The 26,275-nt window shown below is 41.1% G+C and overlaps 1 protein-coding gene across 4 annotated transcripts in view; it reads right to left on the bottom strand.

Annotated features, from left to right (window-relative positions):
* Positions 1-4,738: 4,738 nt before the first annotated feature.
* LOC127508789 (gastrula zinc finger protein XlCGF57.1-like) overlaps positions 4,739-26,275 on the bottom strand; it is a 44,209-nt gene continuing 22,672 nt past the window's right edge. For all 4 annotated transcript variants that reach the window (XM_051887161.1, XM_051887163.1, XM_051887160.1 and 1 more), the window contains one exon: positions 4,739-14,155. In XM_051887161.1, coding sequence (XP_051743121.1) covers positions 12,513-14,155 — 1,643 coding nt within the window. In that variant the 3' untranslated portion in view covers positions 4,739-12,512. The remainder of the gene's footprint in view (positions 14,156-26,275) is intronic.

Below are 26,275 nucleotides of genomic sequence, written 5' to 3'. Positions count from 1 at the left end.
TAAACCATTTTGTGCAATCAAATGAATAAAATAAAATAAAATATACCTCTGTAATGTATGTGGATGTGGGAGCTTTAAATGGAGAGACTTTCTTAAATAGTTAAAGGCTTTTGGGCCATGTAAGTGAAGAGTGAGGGCAAACTCCCTCTGTTCTTTTGTGTACTCGTGGCCCTGTTTTGACAAGAGGTCTATCGGAAGATCTGAAATTCAGTTATAACAGACTAACTACTAAGTGTTTTTGCAATAATAATGGAAATAACAATAATAATATTAGAGAACTCGCTTGCAGAAAAACCTTCACTTCTTATAGCTACTTCCCACTGTCTCCTCAACTCTTTATCTCTGGGAAACCTTCAGTGTATGAGAACAGTTAGCTGGCTAGCCAACTAGTAAACAATAGATACACAATAAAAAAAAAATAAAAATAAACTTGGTGGGGAGGTGAAAAAATACGAAAACTTATCTCGTTATTTCAACATAATTAAGTCGTTATTTCAACATAAGTCGTTATTACGACATAATATCTCGTTATTTCAAGATATTAAGTCGTTATTTCGACATAATAAGTCATTACAACATAATATCTCGTTATTTCAAGACATTAAGGCCTTATTTCGAGTCGTTATTTCCATAGACATAAACATATAGGCTAGCCAACTAGTAAGATTCACAAAATCATTTAATTGTCATGAAAGTCAGTTTTAAGAAAATAAAGATGCATATTTAAATTTCAGGAAATTTAGTTTATAAAATAAGATATAGTATACACTAAAACTATATTAGAAATCATGTAAACTCATGTCTCAACTTTCACAGCTAACTAGCGACATCGCTAGCTATTTAAGTCTGATTGACTCCGGTGGCCAACTATCAAACTATACTTTCAATATAATTATATAATGACCAAATACAACCAGAAACAAATGTTCAGCCTTACCTGTAAGGTAATTCCCAGAGACCTATTTACAACTGTGCGGCGATTTGTGCAGCCCCAAGCAGCACACGAAGCAGGCGTTTTTCTCAATTTCAGTTATTATGCGCGTTATGGGAATGTTGCCCCGCACAATATGGCGGCGCCATTGACGTGCGGTCCAGCGGCCAATAGGGCGTCTAGTGTTTATTATATGTCTATGGTTTTCACAGTACAAATCAATAGATTAATGCTTATTAAAGCTAACTATATTCAGATGAAGAGCTGTGAGAGATTTTGCATTTTGTTGTTTGATTAACACTGATGGTATAATCGCCAGAAGGTGACTGCTGTCACTTTAAGACAATAGATATTAACACACATCGGATTTTCTCCCAGCTGTTCATGTACACTTACGATATAAACTGCGTTTAAGTAGCTAAACACGCTCCAATCAGGTCATTTTAACATACTTATGTGTGTATTTGATTGTTTGGATGTGCACCTGAAGCCCAAAGTGTAATTTGTTTGTCTATTTGCGATCCGTTTTGGAGCGCGCACACACAATTCAGCCTGAGGAACAGCGCGGATTATTGTGCTTTCAACGTTGATAATAATTATCAAACATTTACTGCAATTTAGCAACACTAAAGACTGCATTTTACAACAATCACCAATTGTGCTGATTCTGATGTTAAGTTTGGGTTTAGGGAGGAACGAACGAACACAGTTGTGAATAGAATGAAGGTGTGCTAGGCGAAACGCGGCTAGTTTTTAATAGTTTACCAGATATCTTCTTTCTGATCCTTGGAAACCAAAATCGAAATCAAACATAAAATTAGCTTAATATCACAGGCCTTAAGTGTAAGCAGATGTTTAGTAATTTAGTTCTCTCCTCCATCATCATCATTAGGCTTTCATGTGAGCAGCTGCGCGCGCTGTAGCTCCTCTGCATGAGCGCGATCTCTCTTCTGGATTGCGAAAGCAAAAATGCATCATAGACAAATGTCCTAATATTATTGCATACAGACACAGCTGGCGACTCTGGTGAGATAGTATTTGCAAGATAATGTCTATATAGCAATAATAAATGTATGTGTATTTTCTTCATAATTTCTCCAGTACCGATAGCAGAACCGTTAACGTCAGAGCTTATCGATACACCGGTCTTTCATAATTTAGCCCCGGGGCCAATTTAATACTGGGTTTCGGTACCCAACCCTAGTCGGCAGTGTGCAAATTGCTGACATTGTAATTTCTGACCACAAGACTGTTTTGTTTAACCCTACTTTTTTAAATATACTCTTTTGTACTGTTAATACAGTAATCCTTCCTTCAATTTCTTTTTCTGTGGACATGTGAAAAGTTTCTACAATTTTTTTTACTGGTAAGATTGTTGGAATTCGCTCTCGGATTTCATCTGTTAGTAATAATTCTTCTACTTTTGTTGCTCCTTTGAAAAAATGGACAGTTTTGTTCCTGTGTCTCTGTCACAACTTCAAGATATAGTTGCACATATGAAGCCTACTTGTTCTTCATGTGATGTTATCTCATTTAGTTAGTAATAATATTCTCTATAGATTTCAATCAGGCTTCAGAGCTGGTCATAGCACAGAGCCTGCTCTATTGAGGTTTTCAAATGATATTTTATTAGATTTGGATAGTCCTGTTGTTCTTCTATTGTTAGGTCTCAGTGCTGCTTTCAATACGGTCGAACATGATATCCTCATTGATCCTCTTAAGGCAGGAACACACGAAAAGCATGAAAGCAGACTGCAGGGTTGGCTCACGTTGGCAGTGTCTGGGTCCAAAGTTGCTCTGACACACCAAACCGACGCTCGACAGCCAAGTAGCACGTCTGTTTTGCACCTGCGTAAGTCAAGTCAAATCACCTTTATTTATATAGTGCTTTTTACAATGCAGATTGTGTCAAAGCAGCTTTACAGTGATAACTGGTATATAATTTTGGCTGCACAGCAGCTCTTAAAGAAAATGGTGTCAATGCAGGCAGATCAAAACACTGTTGAATATCAAATGTTAAGTGTCAAGTGTCCCCAACTAAGCAAGCCAAAGGCGACAGCGGCAAGGAACCCAAACTCCAAAAGGTGACATCAGGTGGCAAACAGGTGGCAAATAGGTGTCAAAATGGAGAAAAAAACCTTGGGAGAAACCAGGCTTAGTCGGGGGGCCAGTTCTCCTCTGGCAAACAGTGCTTTGTTACGATTCAGGTAGCTATCATAAGTCCAATAGGATAGCAGCATTCAAAGTATTTATTCCAGTTCAATCCAGTTGAGGATCATATTCATCACGCCGGTATGGACGGTTGTTGAGGAACTGTGCCACTGGCTGTCATGTCGATGAGGTCTTCACAATGGATGATCTAGTTCAGTGTTTCTCAACCACATTCCTGGAGGCCCACCAACACTGCACATTTTGCATGTCTCCTTAATTAAACACACCTGATTAGGGTTATCAGCTCATTAGTAGTGACTCAAAGATCTAAAATGGGTGTGTCAGACAAAGGAGACATGCAAAATGTGCAGTGTTGATGGGCCTCCAGGAATGTGGTTGAGAACCACTGATCTAGTTGACTCAATCTCTGCTGATACTTCAGGGCTGCGTTGTGGTCGTGTCTAGGCGTAGGTCCTCAATCTCACCTGGATACGGCCCGGATCCGGTTGACTACGGTAAACCTCGCGATAAACAGAAAGACTAATATTAGCGTAGATGCCATTCTTCTTCTGATGTAACGAGTACATCTGGCATTATAGGAAGTGTTCCCGGTTCCGGCTGACCTAATTTATGCAGCCTAATAATCCTTTAACGGATTTGAAAATATAAATTGATAATGTGTTATGTATATGCCAGGTTAAAAAGATATGCGTTTTTAGTCTAGATTTAAACTGACAGAGTGTGTCTGCTTCCCGAACAATGCTAGGAAGATTGTTCCAGAGTTTAGGTCCCAGATAGGAGAAGGATCTACCGCCTGCAGTTGATTTTGATATTCTAGGTATTATCAGCTGGCCTGAATTCTGAGATCGCAATAGACGTGAAGGACTATAATGAATTAAGAGCTCGCTCAGGTACTGGGAAGCTAAACCATTTAGTGCTTTGTAAGTAATTAACAAGATTTTAAAATCTATACGATGTTTAACAGGAAGCCAATGCAGTGTTGACAGAACTGGGCTAATATGGTCATACTTCCTAGTTCTAGTAAGAACTCTAGCTGCTGCATTTTGTACGAGCTGTAGTTTATTTATCAAGCGAGCAGAACAACCACCCAGTAGAGCGTTACAGTAATCTAGCCTTAAGGTCATGAACGCATGAACTAACTGTTCTGCATTTGTCATTGAGAGCATATGTCGTAGTTTAGATATATTTTTAAAATGGGAGAATGTGGTTTTACAGATGCTAGAAACATGGCCTTCAAACGAAAGATTGGTATCAAAGAGCACACCCAGGTTCCTAACTGATGACGAAGACTTAACAGAGCAGCCATCAAGTGTTAGACAGTATTCTAGGTTATTACGTGAAGAAGTTTTTGGTCCAAAAATTAGAATCTGTTTTTTCTGAATTTAGTAGTAGGAAATTACTGGTCATCCAATTTTTTATATCAGCTATGCATTCCATTAATTTTGTGAATTGGTAAGATTCATTAGGGTGCAAAGAAATATACAGCTGAGTATCATCAGCGTAACAGTGAAAACTAACGCCATGCTTCCTAATGATATCTCCCAAGGGTAGCATGTACAGAGTGAAAAGCAACGATCCTAGTACTGAGCCTTGCGGTACTCCATATTGAACTTGTGATGAAATATACTTGTTCAATTCAATTCAATTCACATTTATTTGTATAGCGCTTTTCACAATACATATCATTTCAAAGCAGCTTTACAGAGAATGCATGTCAACATTACAATTTGGAGAATGCAGTTAGCTAATAATGTAATAATTTAGGCAATTAATATACAATCACTGTTAGCAATTTAATTGAAGGTAGAAGCAAAGAGCTCCTGGAAAAATGAATTACATATTAACAATAATTAGGATATATAGAAATTTGCGAATGTGCGTGTTGATCCAGATGTTGCTTCTTCTGAAGTCATCGCAGGAGTTGCCGCTGTCTCTTCCAAAGTTTTAGTCATCCGAGGTCTTCTTAAGAGGCTGGATCCAAACTGAAACTGATGTACTCTCTAGTCACTTCGGGACGGGCGTCCCGAGGTAAAACGGAAAAGCAAATGGAGAATAATTAGCATAGCTGCTGTTCATAACATTAAGCAAAGATAGTCAAAGATAGTCATGTGCAATTGATCTGATATGAGATGGATTATGTGAATGCTTGGCTAAAGAGATGCGTCTTTAATCTAGATTTAAACTGGGTGAGCGAGTCTGAGCCCCGAACATTATCAGGAAGGCTATTCCAGAGTTTAGGAGCCAAATGTGAAAACGCTCTCCCTCCTTTAGAGGACTTAGCTATCCTAGGTACAACCAGAAGTCCAGAGTTTTGTGATCTTAAAGAGCGTGAAGGATTGTAGGGCGATAAAAGATCGGTTAAGTACACAGGAGCTAAACCATTTAGAGTCTTATAGGTCATTAGCAGTACTTTATAATCGATACGGAACTTAATAGGTAACCAGTGAAGAGATGATAAAATTGGTGTTATATGATCATATTTTCTTGACCTGGTAAGAACTCTAGCAGCTGCATTTTGTACCAATTGTAGCTTGTTTATTGAGGAAGCAGGGCAACCAGCTAGTAATGCATTACAGTAATCTAGTCTAGACGTCATGAAAGCATGAACTAACTTTTCTGCATCAGAAACAGATAACATATTCCTTATCTTAGCAATGTTTCTGAGGTGGAAGAAGGCTGTTTTTGTAACATATGAAATATGATTTTCAAAGGACAAGTTGCTGTCTAATATAACACCCAGGTCTTTAACTGTCGAGGATGGAGTAACAGTACATCCTTCTAAATGCAGACTGTAGTCTGAGAGATTCTGTGTACAGGTTTTTGGCCCACTAAGTAATACTTCAGTCTTATCTGAATTTAATAGAAGAAAATTACTAGTCATCCAATGTTTTACTTCTTTAACACACTCTGTCAGATTGGATAATTTAGAGTTTTCATCTGGTTGTGTTGAAATATATAATTGAGTATCATCGGCATAGCAGTAGAAACTAATTCCATGTCTTCTTATAATATTACCAAGTGGCAGCATGTATATTGAAAATAGCAGAGGGCCTAACACAGATCCTTGAGGCACTCCATAATTTACTATCGTTATCTTAGATTTTTCCCCGTTTAAATAAACAAAATTGTGACGGTCTGATAGATACGACCTAAATCACCGTAATGCCTGTCCCTGGATACCAGTGTAATTCTGTAGTCGATCTAGGAGTATTTTATCATCTATAGTGTCGAACGCAGCACTGAGATCAAGTAACACTAGTATTGAGATACAGCCTTGGTCAGAAGCTAGAAGTAAGTCATTTGTAATTTTAACGAGCGCAGTTTCTGTGCTATGATGAGGCCTGAATCCTGACTGAAATTTTTCATAGATAGCATTTTTTTGCAAGAAGGAGCACAATTGGACCGACACCACTTTTTCTAGTATTTTAGATATAAATGAAAGATTTGAAATGGGTCTGTAATTTGCCAATACATTTGGATCTAATTGTGGTTTCTTAATGAGAGGCTTAATAACTGCTAACTTGAACGGTCTTGGAACATGACCTAGAGATAAAGACGAGTTAATAATATTGAGAAGAGGCTCTTCTGCTACAGGTAACAATTCTTTCAGTAGTTTAGTGGGTATTGGATCTAATAAACATGTTGTTGGTTTAGACGCTGTGATAAGTTTATTTAGCTCTTCCTATCCTATAGTTGTAAAGCACTGCAACTGTTCTTGAGGGACGATAATTGAGGTTGAATCATAAAACTCTGTCAAGGGTTGTACATTTACAACTGTATTTCTGATGCTTTCGATTTTTTCAGTAAAGAATTTCATAAAGTCATCGCTACTAAACTGTAATGAAATGTTTTGTTCTGGTGATGTCTGTTTATTTGTTAATCTAGCCACTGTACTAAATAAGAACCTTGGATTGTTTTGGTTATTTTCTATGAGTTTGCGGAGATGCTCGGCCCTGGCTGCTTTTAGAGTCTTTCTATAACGGGATGTGCTGTCTTTCCACGCGATTCTGAAGACCTCTAAACGAGTTTGTCTCCATTTGCGTTCTAGATTACGAGTTTCTCTTTTGATAGCGTGAGTAATACTGTTGTACCATGGTACAGTATTTTTCTCTCTGACCTTTTTTAATCTCATCGGTGCAGCAGTATCTAATGTACTAGTGAAAGTGGTGCACATACTGCTAGTAATTTTCTCAAGATCATGTATATAAATAATTGTAAGATGAAATGCCTTTCCGTACCAGCAGGTGGCAGCATTTGAACAGCCAATCAGAATGATCAGATGGTCCAACAAACCGTCGAACTTGAACTCGAAAAAAAAAAAAAGCCGACAAGGACCAACTTCAACCAATGGTGCGAAACACACTGAGAAATCTTAGTCGGCCGACCGTCGGCTTGGTGTGTTCCTGCCTTTAAAGACCAAGTTGGTATCCAGGGTCTAGCCTTGGAATGGTTTTCCTCATATCTTAGGGTGCGTTCACACTTGTAGTTCGGTTCGTTCGGTCCGGACAAAAAAAGAAAAGAAAAAAACATTTAGTCCTGGTCTGATTAGCGTTCAATTTTATCATTGAACCAAAAGATACCGAACCTAAAGGCACAGGGATACATTCACAACGTGATTGGTCAGATTTTATGACGTATTGCCTATTTTGAGACGGAACTTACCAAACATCCAAAACAATGCTGTGTGCTGAGGTAAATGCACTCGTTGTATTTTGGCCAGCTGGGAACTCGTGAAGAGCTTATAAAATGTGTAAAGTAGTCAAAACAACGTTGGGAATCCATCCGTCACACACAAATTATCTGCTGTTTGGAGATGCGCATCTGATGCCTGTCATGGGCAAAACCGGTATGCGTGAGGATTCTGTCTTTTTTAGGGTATCATCTTCCTGTTTTTGGTTATTTACATGTTTTTGGTCTGTGTTGCATTCATATATCATTAAAACTGCACCAGAGTTCGTTTGGAACCAGACCGAGACCCATCTTTTCAGCGGTCTCAGTCACTTGTTTGGTGCGCACCAGGGCACGATTCGTCGACCGAAAATGCGTGCAGGTCCCCTACCCTCTTAACCGAGGCCAATGCAACCAGGAGGACTGTCTTAAGTGACAGTGCTTTTAACTCCACTGACTTCAAAGGCTCAAAGGGATGACCCCAAAGAGATGTAAGTACCAGGGAAAGATCCCAAGAGGGTATAGAGGAAGGGCAAGGCGGATTCAGTCTCCTTGCCCCACTCAGGAACCTGACGATCAGGTCATGCTTCCCCAAAGAGTTACCATCAACTGCATCGTGATGTGTGCCAATAGCGGAAACATATACCTTGAGGGTGGAGGGAGACAGCCTTCGCTCCAAGGCCTCTTGCAGGAAGGAAAGCACAGACCTGACCGGACATGATCGGGGTCCTCTCGGTGAGAGAAACACAATTCGACGTACAGGTTCCACTTCAACGCATAGAGGTTCCTAGTAGAAGGAGCTCTAGCAGAAGTGATAGTGTCTACAACCGACTGGGGGAGATCACTTAGAACCTCTGCGTCCCGTCCAGGGACCAGACATGGAGTTTCCAGAGGTTGGGACGTGGGTGTCAGTGGGTGCCCCGTCTCTCAGTCAGAAGGTCCTTCCTCAGAGAAATGGGCCAAGGAGGTGCTGTCGCGAGGAGTGTCAGATCCAAAAACTAGGTCCGAGTGGGTAAATACGGAGTCACTAGCAAGACCTGCTCCTCGTCCTCCCTGCTCACTGGGGGAAACGCATATTTGCGTAGGCCCCGGGGCCAGCTGTGTGCCAGAGCATCCATGCCGAGAGTGCCCTCGGTCAGGAAATAAAACAACTGGCAATGGGCTGTGTCCAGGGAGGCAAACAGATTTATCTGTGCGGCCCCAAAACACTGCCAAATCAGCTGGACCACCTGGGGATAGAGTCTCCATTTGCCCGGAAGCGGAGGCTGCCGTGAGAGCTCGTCAATGGCACGGTTGAGCACGCCTGGGACGTGAATGGCATGAAGAGACCTCAGATGCTTCTGACTCCATAGCAAGAGATGGTGGGCGAGTTCCGACATGCGACGGGAGTGTAGACCACCGTGATGGTTGATGTACGCAACGGTTGCAGTGCTGTCTAAGCGGACCAGTACGTGCTTGTCTGTCAGCAGGTCCTTGAAGCGGCCCAGTGAAAGACGTACTGCTAACAACTCGAGGCAATTGATATGCCAATGCAGTTGAGGCCCCGTCCACAGACCTGATACTGCATGCCCGTTGTACGTGGCTCCCCACCCGGTGGCAGAAGCATCTGTGTATATCACAGCATGCCTGGACACTTGTTCGAGGGGAACTCCTGCCCGCAGGAACGAAGGGTCTGACCACTGAGTGAGGGTGCGACAGGAGTTCAGTGTCACGGGGACACGGAACGTACCACGCTGCCACGGGACCCGGCCATTAAGCCAGTGCTGAAGCGGCCTCATATGAAGCAATCCAAGTGGCGTGACTGCAGCTGTGGATGCCCCAGGAGCCTCTGAAAAAGTTTCAGTGGGGCCGCTGTCCTGCGCTTGAGCTTACCTAGGCAGTTCAACACTGACCGGACGCGCTCCTCGGTGAGGCGTGCTGTCTAGACGACCGAGTCCAGTTCCATACCGGGATAAGAGATCCTCTGCCTGAGGGCAAGTTTGCTCTTGTCCCAGTTGACCCAAAGACCCAATCAGCTGAGGTGAGCTAACACCATGTCCCTGTGTTCGCACAACTGCTCCCGTGAGCTGGCCAGGATGAGTAAGTCATCGAGGTAGTTGAGGATGCGAACGCCCTGTTCCTTGAGCGGAACAATGGCCGCCTCCACAACCTTTGTAAAGACACGAGGCGACAGGGCCAGCCCGAAGTTAGAACTTTGTACTGATATGCCCGACTCTCGAACGCAAACCGTAGAAAGGGTCAGTGTCGAGGCAGAATCGAGACATGAAAGTACGTGTCCTTCAGGTCGGTCACTGCAAACCAATCCCGGGGACGGATGCATTCGAAAATGTGTTTCTGTGTAAGCATCTTGAACAGCAGCCTGTGAAGGGACCGATTCAGGACACGCAGATCCAGGATTGGCATTAACCCACCACCCTTCTTGGGTACAATGAAGGCTGTAGAACCCTGACTCCATATCGGTTGGAGGGACTGGCTCGATTGCATCCTCCACCAGGAGGACAGCAATCTCCGCCCGGAGAACAGGAGCATTGTCCAGGGATACGCGAGTGTAATGGACACCCCTGAAGAAAAACTACAGCTACAGGTTTTAGAAAAACAAAGCTAACAGGGGGAAAAACATACATTGATTTGCAGCGCAATCAGTTATTAATATTTCATTGGTCCTCTCTCGTTTTTGCATGTGCTAATAATTTATTTGTATGACAGCCTGGCCTAAAATTATGTCACACAATTAAACACAAGTAAGATAATTGACTCCAAGCACAACTACGCAATGTGCTTACAAAACCTTTAAGACATTTTTAATAATATTTGAATAAAGGGTGAATATGTAAATTTTCCTAAGCCAAACATTTTTGGCCACTACTGTTTGGTAGTTGTCTTTCAAACTGACCGTCAAAAACATGGCAAAAGGAAGCTATTTTTATGAGGATTTCGGGCTTTCCTGGAGTTGTTGGAGCCATTGATGAAACTCATGTTCACATCATCAATCCAACTGTAAATGAGATGACATAGAAAAGGATTCCTCAGCATCAATACTAATTTGAGAATTTTGCACAATGCAAAGCAATTTTTAAACATAAATTCATTAATGATTTTATTATAATTACATTAAATAATTAGTGTCATGCTGCTGTGACTTCACCCTTGCAGGCTCACTATTAGCTGATTCAGAGGTTGAGGGTGGCCATTTTGAGTTGTCATCATTGTAGTCCTTAATTCACTTAGAGCAAGACACTTAAAGGGATAGTTCACCCCAAAATGAAAATTATCCCATGATTTACTCACCCTCAAGCCATCCTAAGTTTATATGACAATCTTCTTTCAGATGAACACAATCAGAGATATATTTAAAAATATCCTTAGTCCTCCTATGGATGTATGCATTTTTTCTGTCTTCAGAATGTGGGTTACCATTCACAACCATTATAAACCTTACAACATATTTTGGACGTGAACCTTATGTTATGAAGAGGAGCGATTTTTCTACTGAATTGAAAGGCTTAACTGCCATCGAGGAGGTATATATATATATATATAGAGAACGTGAAGCTGCCGTCACACCACGCATTCAGGTCTGGGTTTGTTTATATTGCGCTGTCTTTCTACCAGTGACGGCATTATTTTGATTTTCTGTTGTGATTGTGAAAAATGTCACCATTGTAGGTCATTTATGCTGAATCGAGAATTGCAACAGGAGCTCGCATCATCGATCAGGGAAAAAACTGGACGGTGTAATACAATTTTCACCTTTTCTACGTGTAAAAACACTAAAGGAAGCAGGTTGAGGAGGTGACGGGGAGACGGCGTATATCAAATCTAATAATGTCACTGATTGAACCCACTCCCTATTACTCAATAAAATAATCACACTGCTGATTGTTTTTGAAAGTGTATTTTGTTTGGTTTAATAATTAACATTACATTTGGGAACCAGATAAACATTGTGAACGGAATTCTACAAAACTTAAGTGAAAACACCAAATTACCATTCAATGGGATAAAATATCTTCTCTTCACTGCAAATGATACCATGAAGAATGTGAATATTTAACCAAGTCAAAAACAAAAAAGGTAAGCAGGTATCCATATTCATTTCAGTATCAGCAGACGCAAAACGCTACAAAAGGTGACTTTTAAAGTTAAAAAACGATACAAGTTACGTAAATGATAAAAGCTCATTGTGGTTTCTCGGTTTCATGGATTTAAGCAACCATAACAATGCAAAACAATAGGAATTTTGAGTTTGTGATAGGATTCCTATATAGAAAAATTACTCCTTGCCCTCCAGACGCATTTCACCTGCAATGACGTCATGTGCAAACAACCTATAAAAAAGGCATAGGACGTAGCGTAAGCTTTGTGAACAGCGGGAGTTTTACACTTTTAACATTAAGGCTGTTGTGTCGACCTTGATTTATTGCAATATTGAGCTGTTCAATTTTATTTTGATTTTAGAAAATAAACATGATTTCCATCAATCAAATACATTTTTTCTTAATTTCACTGGCATTTCTGGACTAGTGCATCTTCAAGCCTAAATTCAGCATGAGTAAAAAAACTTGCGTACTGTTAAAGTCAGATACTCCAAGATCTTTACTCAAGTTGTATTAGAATTGGTGACTTGTAACTTGCAATGGAGTAATTTTTGCTGTAAGGTATCTGTACTTTTATTCAAGTATGGTTTTCAGGTACTCTTTTCACCTCTGCTCTTTCCACAGTGACGACTTCTAAAAGAGTTCTATTTCAAGTGAATCCTCATGTGGCCCTTAAAGTTACCTTTAAATCTGAAACTCTTTCCACACTTATCACATGTAAATGGCTTCTCTCCAGTGTGAATATTCATGTGTTCCCTAAGGCTTCGTTCCCGTGTGAAGCCATTCCCGCACAGAGTGCAGGTGTAAGGCTTTTCTCCAGTGTGAGTGCTCATGTGGACTTTAAGGCTTTCTTTTTGACTGAAACTCTTTCCACACTGATCACATGTAAAAGGCTTCTCTCCAGTGTGAATTCTCATGTGTTGCCTGAGGCTTTGTTCCCGTGTGAAGCCATTTCCGCACAGAGTGCAGATGTAAGGCTTTTCTCCAGTGTGACTCATCGTGTGGCCCTTAAGGTTACCTTTAAATCTGAAACTCTTTCCACACTGATCACATGTAAATGGCTTCTCTCCGGTGTGAATATTCATGTGTTCCCTAAGGCTTCGTTCCCCTGTGAAGCCGTTCCCGCACAGAGTGCAGGTGTAAGGCTTTTCTCCAGTGTGAGTGCTCATATGGACTTTAAGGCTTCCTTTTCGAATGAAACTCTTTCCACACTGATCACATGTAAATGGCTTCTCTCCAGTGTGAATTCTCATGTGTTGCCTGAGGTTTCGATCCCGTGCGAAGCCATTCCAGCATAGAGTGCAGGTGTAAGGCTTTTCTCTAGTGTGAGAGCTCATGTGGGCTATAAGGTTTCCTTTCTCACTGAAACTCTGTCCACACTGTTGGCAGGTGAATGGGCTCTCTCCAGTGTGAATTCTCACATGTGTTATAAGACTTCCTTTTCGACTGAAACTCTTTCCACACTCTTGACAGGTATAAGGCTTTTCTCCAGTGTGAACTCTCATGTGGACTATAACGTTTCCTTTTCTACTGAAACTCTTTCCACACTGTTTGCAAGTGAAAGGGTTCTCTCTAATGTGAATTCTGATGTGGGCTATAAGGCTTCCTTTTTGACTGAAACTCTTTCCACACTGTTTGCAGGTGAATGGGTTCTCTCCAGTGTGAACTCTCATGTGGACTATAAGGTTTCCTTTATGTCTGAAACTCTGTCCACATTGCTGGCAGGTGAAAGGTTTCTCTCCAGTATGAATTCTCATGTGGCCTTTAAGGCTTCCTTTTTGTGTGAAACTCTTTCCACACTGTTGGCAGGTGAAAGGTTTCTCTCCAGTGTGAATTCTCATGTGGTCTTTAAGGGTTTCTTTATGTCTGAAACTCTGTCCACATTGTTGGCAGGTGAAAGGTTTCTCTCCAGTGTGAACTCTCATATGAGCTATAAGGTGTCCTTTTCGACTGAAACTCTGTCCACATTGCTGGCAGGTGAAAGGTTTCTCTCCAGTGTGAATTCTCACGTGAACTTTAAGGTGTTTTTTTTGTGTGAAACTCTTTCCACACTGTTGGCAAGTGAAGGGACTCTCTCTAGTGTGAACTCTCAAGTGGACTTGAAGGTTTCTATGTTGATCAAAAGTCTTTCCACACTGTTGGCAGGTGAAATAACTTTTAGTTTTTGTCTTTTGAGCTTCTTTTTGCGAAGAAACCTGTGTTGATCTTTCTCCAGTCACGAAATTATGTTTTTTCTCTTCTTCTTTTTCATAAAGTTCATGACTCGCCTCTTTCAGTGCCATAAGATCTAGGGCAAAAATAGACATAAAACAATTTAGACATTTAAAGCATCAAAACCAACAACATGTATGATCTATACCCTATCCTATCCTATCCTATCCTATGGATCAGAGATGGGCAGCTTTGGTGCTGGAGGACCACTCTTTTGCAGAGTTAAGTAATTTTCAAGCATTCCTGAAGACTTAAGGCTGTTTTATACTTCTGCGTCGTGTGTACCCTGTAGGTACGGCGTAGGCTGTGAGTGCCACACGTAGCCTACGATGTAGCCTGACGTGCACCTCTTCGAAAATGTAACAACGCGTCAATTCTACGCGGACCGCAAGTGCTATGATTGGTCTGTTAAAACCCTTCCCTCAGGTCAAAAAATTGGTGCAGGCCAATAGGAGAAGAGCGAGTGTTTTCAACTTCCATAGGAATGAAAAAACCCTCTGTTTCAGGGGACACATGCAGTCAAACTGCAACAAAAGTCGTTACCTATTTGCTGCTTCTCTGCTGCCTCAATTTGTAAGCTTCTTTTGACCTTATACTCAAAACACCAGTGGTTTTCAAACCTGGTCCAAAGGGACCCACCACTGCACATTTTGTATGTATCCTTTATTTTTCACATCTGGTTAAAATCATCAGCTTGTTAGAAGATTGCTGACATTGATGGAGGAATTTGCAAACTACAATTCCTGCTACAATTCCATCACTAAGGTGAGAACCAGACCCAATATAAACCTAAATATACTCAAATAATTGAAAAGGGTTCTACTATTCAATAAGTAATAGAAGATATTTGTTGTTGTAATGATGTCGGACATAGCACACACAATAGTAGTAGCCATTCTGTACTCCGGACCATTCTGTACTTGGTTTTGATCTCACTTCATCCGTACCACGGCCAAGCCTAATCCAACTGTGCCTTTTCAAGTGGGCCAGGGCACAGTACGGAGTGATCACACTAGTGACATTAGACGGAAAGAATGAAGATGAGATGTGTTTTCCTCAGCACAAAACTTACATTTTATGGTTATAATCTTACCTGTAAATGTTATAAAATCATGCAAGTGTGCATTTTCTGACAACAGGCTCCATTAAACTTCACAGACTTCAGTGAACAAATACCAGTATGAACATGTACATCAAACAGACGGAGCGCAGTTGAATAGAAATTAAACACTAGATGTCCTGTTTCTGGAGATCTACCAGAGATTGTATATAACAGGGAGATGAGAGGGTCTGTATCTCTTACCATTGGAGAAAGCGTAACGGCTAACTTAATCACATGCGGCACCTCTCAGCCTATCATGTAATGGCAGTGACATCAGTCGCAACATTCCCTATTTTTATCAAGCTAAAATCTACATATAGTTCCAAACTAAAGTATTGTTTAGTGTAAAACATGCTGAAGATTAGCAAACAGGCTGTGGATTAATTAAATGATTAGGTATTTCCCCACAAAAGCTGGTTAATCAGCATAGTGAAGCCTCTCATCCATTGACATCCATTCAAAAAACAGCCTCTGGTCTCCTTCCCTGCGTACCGCCGGGGGCGGAGCGTTAGCATTAGCAGTTATGTTTTTTTTTTTTGGCTAAAGGTTGCAGGCTTCCAGTGGCTTTGGATCTAAATTTCCTGCAGAGTTCAGCTCCAACCCCGATCAAACACACCTGAAGCAGTGAACTAAGATCTTCAGGGGCAGTTGTGTTTGATCAGGGTTGGATCTGAATTCCGCATGTATGTAGATCTCCAGGAACAGGATTGGGTATTCCTGCTCTAGGTTCAACTCATCAGCTCATTATTAGAGACTGATAATCAGAAATGGATATTTCAAATAAATCTACAAAGTGTCCTGTTGAGGTACTCCAGGGCTGCGCTCAAGTTCAGATTTTTATGCCCTTCCCTTGCTAACTTCCCTCCATCTTAAGGACTCAAATGTACATCATTGTTTACACTGAACCAACACTGGCAGAATCTGTCTAGCTACTTTAAATGTACCTCTCCAAGCTCTTGATTGCTTAGAATATGCTATGGAGCTGATTTGTAGTCAGATTCAACTTATGTTCCAGTGTAACTGTCAACAGACATGGTTTTCATTGGAATGTAAATATTTTTGAACTTTTGGGTATAAATTCATTACCAGTGTTATTTCATTAAGTGTTTGAAAACAAATGTGACAAATGTATGGCCATTATTACTCCCTTGAAATGTTTAGCGTAAAGGGTTCTTTAAGAAGCGTAATACGTCACATGACTTTTGTTGAGTTGGGAGCAGATGCAGAGAGACTGTGAGACATACAGCCCCAAGATAATTGTTTAATCTGCATGTGGTCTGGGAGGCGCACACGGTAGTTTACTTTGTGTTTATTGCATTTTGTGTATTGTGTTGTTTTGTGTCACTCTGCACAAAAATGTAACGTGTTATTACTGGTCTTTGGACTTGTTGTATTTCTGTTGCGTCATTCGATTGCATACCAGTGGACATTATCACGAGAAACTTGAGAAATGCATATTTGAAAATTGTTTTTTTTTTTTATTTCTTGTAGTTTTCACGGTGTCTACAGAGAAAGAGAGAGAAAAAATAAATATCAAAGACATCTGTATGAAGCGTGGCCATTTTTTCGTCGGACCTGTGCAGCTAAAGTGAAAACGTGACGCAGCAAAGCCGACCAGCTTAAAGAGTGGATTGGCATCGGTCGGATGAGAAGAGGAAGCAAGATCGCGGGTGCATCGCGTACAGAAGAGACGTCGGATACGAAGACAAAGACGAAGCACGATTGCGGGGCTATCGCGTGGAGATAGAAGGCGTCAGAGTCGAGGATTGCCGTTATGCAGCTGTCACCATCAAGCAAGTACCGCAAAACGTCCAATAGAGGGCGACATTTAGCCGCGTAGACTACAGCTTTGCAAGTATCCTTTCTACAGGCTTCAGAGAACAGTGTTTGTTAATTCCATAGCTGTGTCAAGCAGAAGATTGCTGCTCTGCAATTAACAGCAGGTTAGACTGTGCTTTACATCTTTATGGACTTCTGAAAAGGAAAAAAAGGAAGAAAAAGTGTGTATATATTGTTTGAATTTACAGACTAATTGTTGTGTATGCTTACTATGACAGTGTTGAATCGTTACAAGGGTTTTGATCTGAGAGTAGTACTTAAGTAACCATGCACTAAAGTGTTTTGCTAAAACATTTACAATGTCCTTACAAAGAGAAAAATCACAAGGTGGTGAATCAAGTGAGCAAATCGAGTCACTTCAGGCAGAATTGACTAGCTTAACTGAACAGTTAAGATCTCAACCTGATGTTGCTGAAAGGGAAAGGTTAGAGTCACTCATAGGTGATATTCAAGCTAAAATACAGTTACTTCAGTTAGCAATGATAGAACCTACCGCTTCCACTTCAAGAAGAGATGAACCCAGGAAATCTTCACGAGAGAGAAAGTTAACTCCAAAAATGCAGGAGTTTAAGCAGCAAGAAGTTTCTCAGAAGGAGAGTAAATTCATCAAGCTGTACGAACGATGGAAAGAACAAGTAAGAACTACACGTACCAAACTTAAGGATGAGTGCTCCGACCAAGTTTTAGGTGACTTGATGGATAGTGTTGAAGGGCTGGAAACAGAAGTGAAAAATGTGTATGAACTTATACGATCTCAATCAGTACCTTCAACGGAGATTAGAAGAAAAATGGATTCTTGTACAGCAGTAACAACTGATTTGATGGGTCTGATGAAAGTACGTATGAGTGAAGTGGGGCTGGAGGAATTTGATGCTAATGCAGAAGATGCAAGAATTCGTATGGTGCTTGACAAAGAGTATGCCAAGTCAATATTTTCGACTACAAGCTCCAAGTCTGCTATTCGTAGTCACCGTTCAAGCTGCTCATCAGAACAGCAAAGCATCTCCGCAAAAAGAGCAGAGTGTGCCGCAAAGCAAGCGGAGATAAAGATGGAGGAGGCTATTGCTGCTCAAAGACAAGAACTTAAAAGATTGGAAAATGAGAGAGATCTTCAAGTAATAGCTGCAAAGCTCAAAGCATACTCTGAAGCTGACTCAGGCGAGTCCAGTAATGAAAGTAGAATAGCACGCAGTGAGGTAGCCAATCGTCCTTTAGTGTTTACTAAGGAAATTAAAGAGGAACAAACTGCCCATACTGATAGGGAAGCCTCAGTAGTTCAAGCCCTACACGACACAATGGCTCTCAGCAGACTTCCTGCACCTGAGCCCTCAGTTTTCTCAGGGGACCCCCTTAAGTTCTTAGAGTGGAGAACAAGTTTCAAGGCATTGATAGAACGGCGATGTGCAAATCCAGCTGATAAGTTGTTCTACCTACAAAAATATGTCAGTGGTGAGGCACGATCTGTATTGGAAGGAAGCTTTTACAGAAAGGACGATGAAGCCTATGATCAAGCATGGAAAGCATTGAATTCTCGTTACGGCCATCCATTTGTAATCCAGCGTGCCTTTAGAGAAAAACTGAATAATTGGCCAAAGATTGGTTCGAGAGAGTCAGTTAAATTGAGACAGTTCAGTGACTTTCTGACAGCTTGCAGCAATGCCATGCCACACATCAAAGGGCTTCAGGTGTTAAATGACTGTGAAGAGAATCGAAAAATGCTACAAAAACTCCCTGACTGGGTAACATCTCGTTGGAATCGTCATGTTACAATGCAGTTAAGACAATCAGAGGAGTACCCAAATTTCAAGGAGTTTGCTGAATTTCTGGCACAAGAAGCAGAAATAGCATGCAACCCTGTAACATCCTTTCACGCCTTGAAGCTCACTGAAGAAAGGCCATCTAGAGAAGTTAAGCGCTCAAAGGCTAATGCATTCATCATGTGAAAGCATCAGACAAATCAAGCACAGTGCCGAAAACATACAGTGTTGGGGGAAGCAACTCAGTTGATTCAAACAGACCCAATAAAGTAAGCGCAGCACCTTCATGTTCAAACCCAGTCACTTGCTGGTGTTGTGGGAAAAGCCATTCCATCCACAAATGTCAAACGTTTGCCAGTAAGTCTGTGGAGGACAAAAGAAAGTTCATATTTGACAATAACCTGTGCTTTGGCTTTCTTAAGAAAGGACACATTTCAAAGGATTGCAAGAGTAAAGCCACTTGTAGCATATGCAAGAAACATCATCCAACACCACTTCATGAAGAGCGCCCTTCTTCTGCAGCAGTCACATTTTCTCATGCTATGCAAGCAGAAGAAAACACATCTTCCCTTTCCTGTTGCGTAGACAGTGGCGATGGTGGGAGTACATCAATGATAGTGCCTGTATGGATTTCTTCAATCACCAATCCTGAGAGAGAGACCTTAGTTTATGCCCTACAGGATACTCAGAGTAGCAACACCTTTGTAGACCAAGAGGTATGTGAGAGGATGGGAGTAGTTTCAGAGCCTGTCAAGTTAAAGCTTACTACAATGATGGGAAAGGATTCTGTCATTCAAAGTGAAAGAGTTAGTGGGCTCAGAGTAAGAGGGTTTGCCTCTCATGGCCTAATTAATTTGCCACCTGCCTATACCAGAGATTTCATCCCAATTGAACGTTCCCACATACCTACCTCTGAAACTGCCAGAAGGTGGATACATCTGAATAGAATAGCACAGGAGATACCAGAGCTGTTAGACTGTAAGGTTGGACTTCTGATAGGTTACGACTGCTCAAGAGCTTTAGCACCACGACAAGTCATCACAGGAGGTGATAATGAGCCGTATGCCATCAGGACGGACCTGGGTTGGAGTATTGTTGGTGGTTCGCCACAGGTTGCAAAGTTGACAGAAGTCACAGGTCTGTGTCATCGTATATCCATTAAGGAACTTCCAGTACTGACTCCTGCTACTGTCATCAGAGCCCTAGAATCAGACTTTAGAGATACAAACCCAAAAGAAAAGAGCATATCGCAAGACGATATACAGTTCATGCAATTATTGAATGAAAAAATTCACCAGAATTCAGACGGACACCTGGAGATGCCCCTTCCCTTTAAGACACGCCCACAACTACCAGAAAATAAGAAGCTGGCTCTTGTGCGGCTGAAACGTCTGAAAGGAAAGTTTGAGAAAAACCCCAAATTCAAGGATGACTATGTCAAGTTTATGGAAGGTGTCTTCAATGATGGTGATGCGGAGAGAGCTGAACACCAACCCAAGGCAGGAAACGTCTGGTATATTCCTCACCAAGGGGTATATCACCCTAGAAAGCCAGAGAAGATTAGAGTTGTGTTCGACTGCTCTGCCAAGTATGATGGCACCGCTTTGAATGATCACTTGCTAAGTGGACCTGATCTCACTAATGGGCTAACAGGGGTGCTCTGCAGGTTTCGCAAACATCCAGTCACAGTTATTTGTGATGTCGAAAAGATGTTCCACAGGTTCCATGTAAGCCAGGAAGACAGAGATTACTTGCGGTTCCTGTGGTGGGAAAATGGCGATACAAATTTGGAGCCAAAGGAGTATCGCATGAAAGTCCATCTTTTCGGGGCAGCATCCTCACCTGGCTGCGCTAATTATGGAATGAAGTATCTTGCATGTGAAAATGAAAGTGAGTATCCTGCAGCAGCCAGCTTCATCAAAAAGAATTTCTATGTTGATGATGGGCTCATTAGTGTAGAAAATGTGGATGCAGCTATGAAACTCGTCCAGGAAGCCCGAAATGTGTGTGCTAAAGGGAAATTACGTCTACACAAGTTCATGTCCAACAACAGAAAGGTTTTGGAGTCAATTCCTGTCAGCGAACGAGCCAGCGGAGTTCAGGATGTGGAACTTGGATCTAATGAACTCCCAGTCCAGACCGTGTTGGGAGTAAAGTGGAGTGTAAATAGTGACACCTTTTCCTTTAAAGTTCCCCTAGATGAGAAACCAGCAACACGGAGAGGAATCCTCTCAACTGTGGCTTCTGTGTTTGATCCGCTAGGCTTTCTGGCTCCCTTCCTCCTATTAGGAAAAAAGGTACTGCAGGAGATGTGCCAAAGGGGCATTGGATGGGATGAACCTCTGCCTGAAAAGTTAATGCCTCAATGGACAAGCTGGCTGAACGAACTGAAGAACCTGCAAAATCTCCAGATTCCAAGGTGCTTTGCTCCTAAAAATCTAGGGAAAATTCACAGGATTGAACTCCATCATTTTTCAGATGCGAGTAATCATGGCTATGGTCAGTGCTCATATATCCGAGTGTTGAGTGAAGACAAAGTGCACTGCTCCTTTGTTATTGGCAAGGCAAGGGTAGCACCCACAAAGGTTGTGACAATACCCAGGCTTGAGTTAACAGCTGCGGAGATCTCTTCAGCGGTCAGTAACATGTTAAAGGATGAGCTGGAGCTCAAAATTGACCAAGAATACTTTTGGACAGATTCAAAGGTGGTCTTAGGCTACATTAAAAATGAAGCCCGTAGGTTTCACGTTTTTGTGGCGAATCGAGTTCAAAGAATCCGTGAAACAACTGACCCTGCACAGTGGCATTATATAGATTCTGATCAAAATCCAGCAGATCATGCTTCCAGGGGCCTCAAGGTATCAGAGCTGATTCATTCAAATTGGCTAACGGGACCCAAGTTTCTTTGGGAAAAAGATATTATCACACCAAAGACAACTCCAGAGCTGCTTGTTGGTGATCCTGAAATCAGAACGACACAAATACTACAAACAAAGGTAGTGCAAGATGAGAATTTTTTGGAGAGGTTTAAGCGGTTTTCAAAATGGCACACAGCATTAAAAGTTGTTGCTCGTATCCAGCAATTTTCAAGAGACAAAACCGTTAAACCCATAAATGTTGAAGACATGAGAAAGGCCAGTATCATGCTTTTAAAATTGGCACAAAAGGATGCCTTCAAAAATGAGATACAAATATTGAGTCATGGCAAATTGCCACATAGTCATCCATTGTTCCAGCTTGACCCAGTACTGCATGATGGTGTTCTTAGGGTGGGAGGGCGATTGAGGAAAGCTTCCTTACCTCTTGACTCTAAGCACCCAGCAATCCTGCCGAGAGATGGCGTGGTCACACGTCTTATCTTGGATTACTGCCATGAAAAAACTCAACACCAAGGCAGAGGACAGACCCTCAATGAATTGAGAACAAATGGTTACTGGATTGTTGGTGGCAGCAAAGTTGTGGCAAACCACATTAAGCAATGTGTTACATGCAGGAGAGCTCGCAGGCCAACAGAGATGCAAAAGATGGCAGACCTACCTGCTAGCCGTGTTGATCCCTCTCCACCATTCTCTTATAGTGGGATGGATTGCTTTGGACCATTTCTAACTAAGCAAGGTCGTAAAGAGCATAAGAGATATGGTCTCATATTTACCTGTTTCTCCTCAAGAGCAATCCACATAGAGATGCTGGAAGATCTAACAACTGATGCCTTCATAAATGCCTTGCGGTGTTTTATAGCTATTCGTGGAGCAGTAAGAGAGATCAGATCGGATCAAGGGACAAATTTTGTTGGGGCGAAAAATGAGCTGACAAAGGCTTTGAAAGAATTGGACAAGGACAGATTGACTGCTTACCTATCCCAGAAGCAATGTGACTTCATTATGAACGTGCCTGATGCCAGTCACATGGGAGGGGTTTGGGAAAGGCAGATCAGAACAGTTAGGAGCGTTCTAAGCTGGGTCCTTTCTCAGAGCTCAGGAAGACTGGATGATGCTTCCTTGAGAACTTTCTTCTATGAAGCCATGTCAATCATAAATAGCCGCCCACTCACCACAGATACCATCAATGATCCCAAGGGGCTAGAGCCTCTTACCCCAAACCATTTACTCACCATGAAATCCTCTGTTCCGCTGCCTCCACCAGGGAAATTTGTGCAAGAAGACCTGTATGCGAGAAAAAGGTGGCGCAGAGTTCAATATCTAACAGAGCAATTTTGGAGTAGATGGAGAAAGGAATATCTGGCAAACATCACTCTAGGACAACGGTGGCACACTCCAAAACGCAATGTGAAGGTTGGAGATATCGTCATTGTCAAGGAGGACGGGATTCCCCGCAATGAATGGAGACTTGGACGAGTGCTTGATGTTTGTGAAGATGAAGACGGCCTGGTGCGAAAAGCCACAATACAAATAGGAAATAGAAAATTAGGGAAAGAGGGTCAGCGACTCACTAATCCATCCATTCTTGAACGTCCTATTCATAAGTTAGTGGTGCTTGTAGAGAACATTTAAATCTCATGCAATAGAGCTAACGTTGAGAGTTGTGTCAAGAGATTGACAATTAGTATTACTTCAAGAGTCAGAGAACAGACTATTTGTCTCTGAAATTTGGTTTTGAAATTACTAAATTTATTTAAACATTTACAAAAAAGTTAATGATAAATTAGTAATTTGGTGGGAGTGTAACTGTCAACAGACATGGTTTTCATTGGAATGTAAATTTTTTTGAACTTTTGGGTATAAATTCATTACCAGTGTTATTTCATTAAGTGTTTGAAAACAAATGTGACAAATGTATGGCCATTATTACTCCCTTGAAATGTTTAGCGTAAAGGGTTCTTTAAGAAGCGTAATACGTCACATGACCTTTTGTTGAGTTGGGAGCAGATGCAGAGAGACTGTGAGACATACAGCCCCAAGATAATTGTTTAATCTGCATGTGGTCTGGGAGGCGCACACGGTAGTTTACTTTGTGTTTATTGCATTTTGTGTATTGTGTTGTTTTGTGTCACTCTGCACAAAAATGTAACGTGTTATTACTGGTCTTTGGACTTGTTGTATTTCTGTTGCGTCATTCGATTGCATACCAGTGGACATTATCACGAGAAACTTGAGAAATGCATATTTGAAAATTGTTTTTTTTTTATTTCTTGTAGTTTTCACGGTGTCTACAGAGAAAGAGAGAGAAAAAATAAATATCAAAGACATCTGTATGAAGCGTGGCCATTTTTTCGTCGGACCTGTGCAGCTAAATCCAGAAAATACTAACTATAAAAGGGCTATTTTAAAAGGCTTGAATATGTGCCACACTTACTGCTGCCAGCTGGTGGCAGAATAACCATGAACAACAATTGATCAGCTCCCATGGCCAAATATACAACCTCAACATGAAAAGTGATTTATACAAATCCATTTCCAGCTACATTCACATGTGGTTTGAAATCCTATTCAAAAATTGTATTTCTGGAAGTCTGTTTCAGTCTGACCGCTCTGATTAGATTTTGCGTGGTTTATTTGACTTTCTCACGCCATGTCAAACATAAACGTCAGACATTGTTATAGGAAACATGCTTAAAGTCCCCCTGTGGTGAAAATCAAGTTTTTTAATGTTGTTTATGTCTATGTAGTGTTTTTAATATGCTTTAAGACAAACTATGTGCAAATTCTTAAGTCAGCACCATTGCTGAGTATTTTATGTTTAAAACTGCAGAAAAACCAAAAATCTGCGGTTTGAAATCGTGGGTGTTTGTGACGTCACAGACTACCTTGTAACCAATCACAACAACCTGCCGGCAGGCTTTAGCATATCATTAACTATGACTGCTCTGAAGCAGTAAAGTCTCGAGAGAAGCCAGGTTATCCCGGTAAATTTTCTGTTGATATTAAAAATTGTGTAGATTTATCAATATAGCAAGTCTATGTTATGATGAACTATATGCCTTTCTACACTGACGTTCAGAGTTGTTCAAAGCGTTTGTAAGGATACTGATTGTTAGAAGGCGGCTATCTGACTCTGAGATGAAGAACAGGAACGGTGTGTGTAACATTAGCAACACATTATTATTAGCTGTTTGATAACGTAGTCAAGCAAAAGGCTAATCATATTAATTCGTATTAATGAATGACAGAACCATCGCAAGGGCTGTGCCAAGTGTGTGAGCGCATGAGGGCTCGCGCCAAAGTAAAGTGACAGCTGACTTGAAGTAGGCTAAAGCCAGTAAAGTTCATGTTTTTGTCCTTCGAAATATTTTAATACTATAAAACATAGCTAAAACAATATTCCTCCAAGCATGTGCGTGTGACCGTGATTCATGTGCATATGTCAGTCAGTGTGGAATCACACGTCAATTCTGAGACAGCTTTATTCAGTCCATTATAAATTCTGATTTTGGCCGCCTCTGGAATGGATCAAACCATAGATATTAGCCTACCTGATAAGTTCAAGTAAATACGCTGGAAATCCGCGCTCATTCAAGGGCGTGCATTTATTTCATGTACGGAGAAGGCACAGGCGCCTGCAGGATTTTCATTTTTTTTAAATCTGAAAAGTCCTAAAAGCAACGAAATTGTCAAACATCAATTTAGCGCATATTCACAGAAAAAAAACGCTGCTTGTTCTCTCGATTACTGTCTGTTTTACTGAAAAAAATTGCTTCAGGTGGAGGCTTGATCTGAACGTGTAAAGTCTCTGATTTTGTATGCAAAAAGAATTATTGTGTTATCTACTTGGTTTCAGTTACTATTGGCTTTTAAAGAGAGACACGCAAACAGAAGTCCTTAGCATACATTCCTTACAAAAATACATTTATATATTTACGGTAGAAAACAACGTACGACTGGTTTTGTGGTCCAGGGTCACATTTAATGGAAACACTGAATTTTAAAGTAATGTAGTTACACATGTACTCACTATAGCAGTGGTTCTCAACCTTTTTTGGGCCAGCGCCCCCTATCCATTATCAGAGGTAAATGTAATTAGTTACTGTACTTAAGTATCTTTTTGGCTACTTTGTAGTTGTACTGAGTATCAAAAGATATTAGCAACTTTTACTCTCTACTTGACTATATTTTTGAGCAAATAAATGTACTTTTTACATTTGTGATGAGTAATGCAATTACAAATTACATTTTTCATGGCAGCTAACTTTTTCTGCAGCAGTTTGTTTCTGATATAAAGAAGTGATATCACCATCTAAGGGCACTGAAGGTACTATATCTTGTGCGATTTGCCTTTACTCACCCAAAACTGGTCAACAAGGCTATTTTACGTGAATGTGAGTGCATTAGCAGGTAGTTGCTGATTGCAGATGTTTTATTTATTAGATGAGGAAATGACTGCAGCTGGTGATGAGGCTCAAACCAGCACATACAGTAGACTTTGACTATTTAATTTTACTTAACATTGTTTTATTTATCCGCTATATTGACAAGACCGTTTTGAAGGATATTGGTTTACTTATGGCCTTTCTGTGCTCTTGAGCTCAACTGAGACTTGAGAG

This window comes from Ctenopharyngodon idella, chromosome 3, assembly GCF_019924925.1.
Source record: "Ctenopharyngodon idella isolate HZGC_01 chromosome 3, HZGC01, whole genome shotgun sequence".
Lineage (NCBI taxonomy): Eukaryota > Metazoa > Chordata > Actinopteri > Cypriniformes > Xenocyprididae > Ctenopharyngodon > Ctenopharyngodon idella.
The sequence above is the reverse complement of the archived record's forward strand: the minus strand, read 5'-3'. Positions and strand labels throughout refer to the sequence as shown.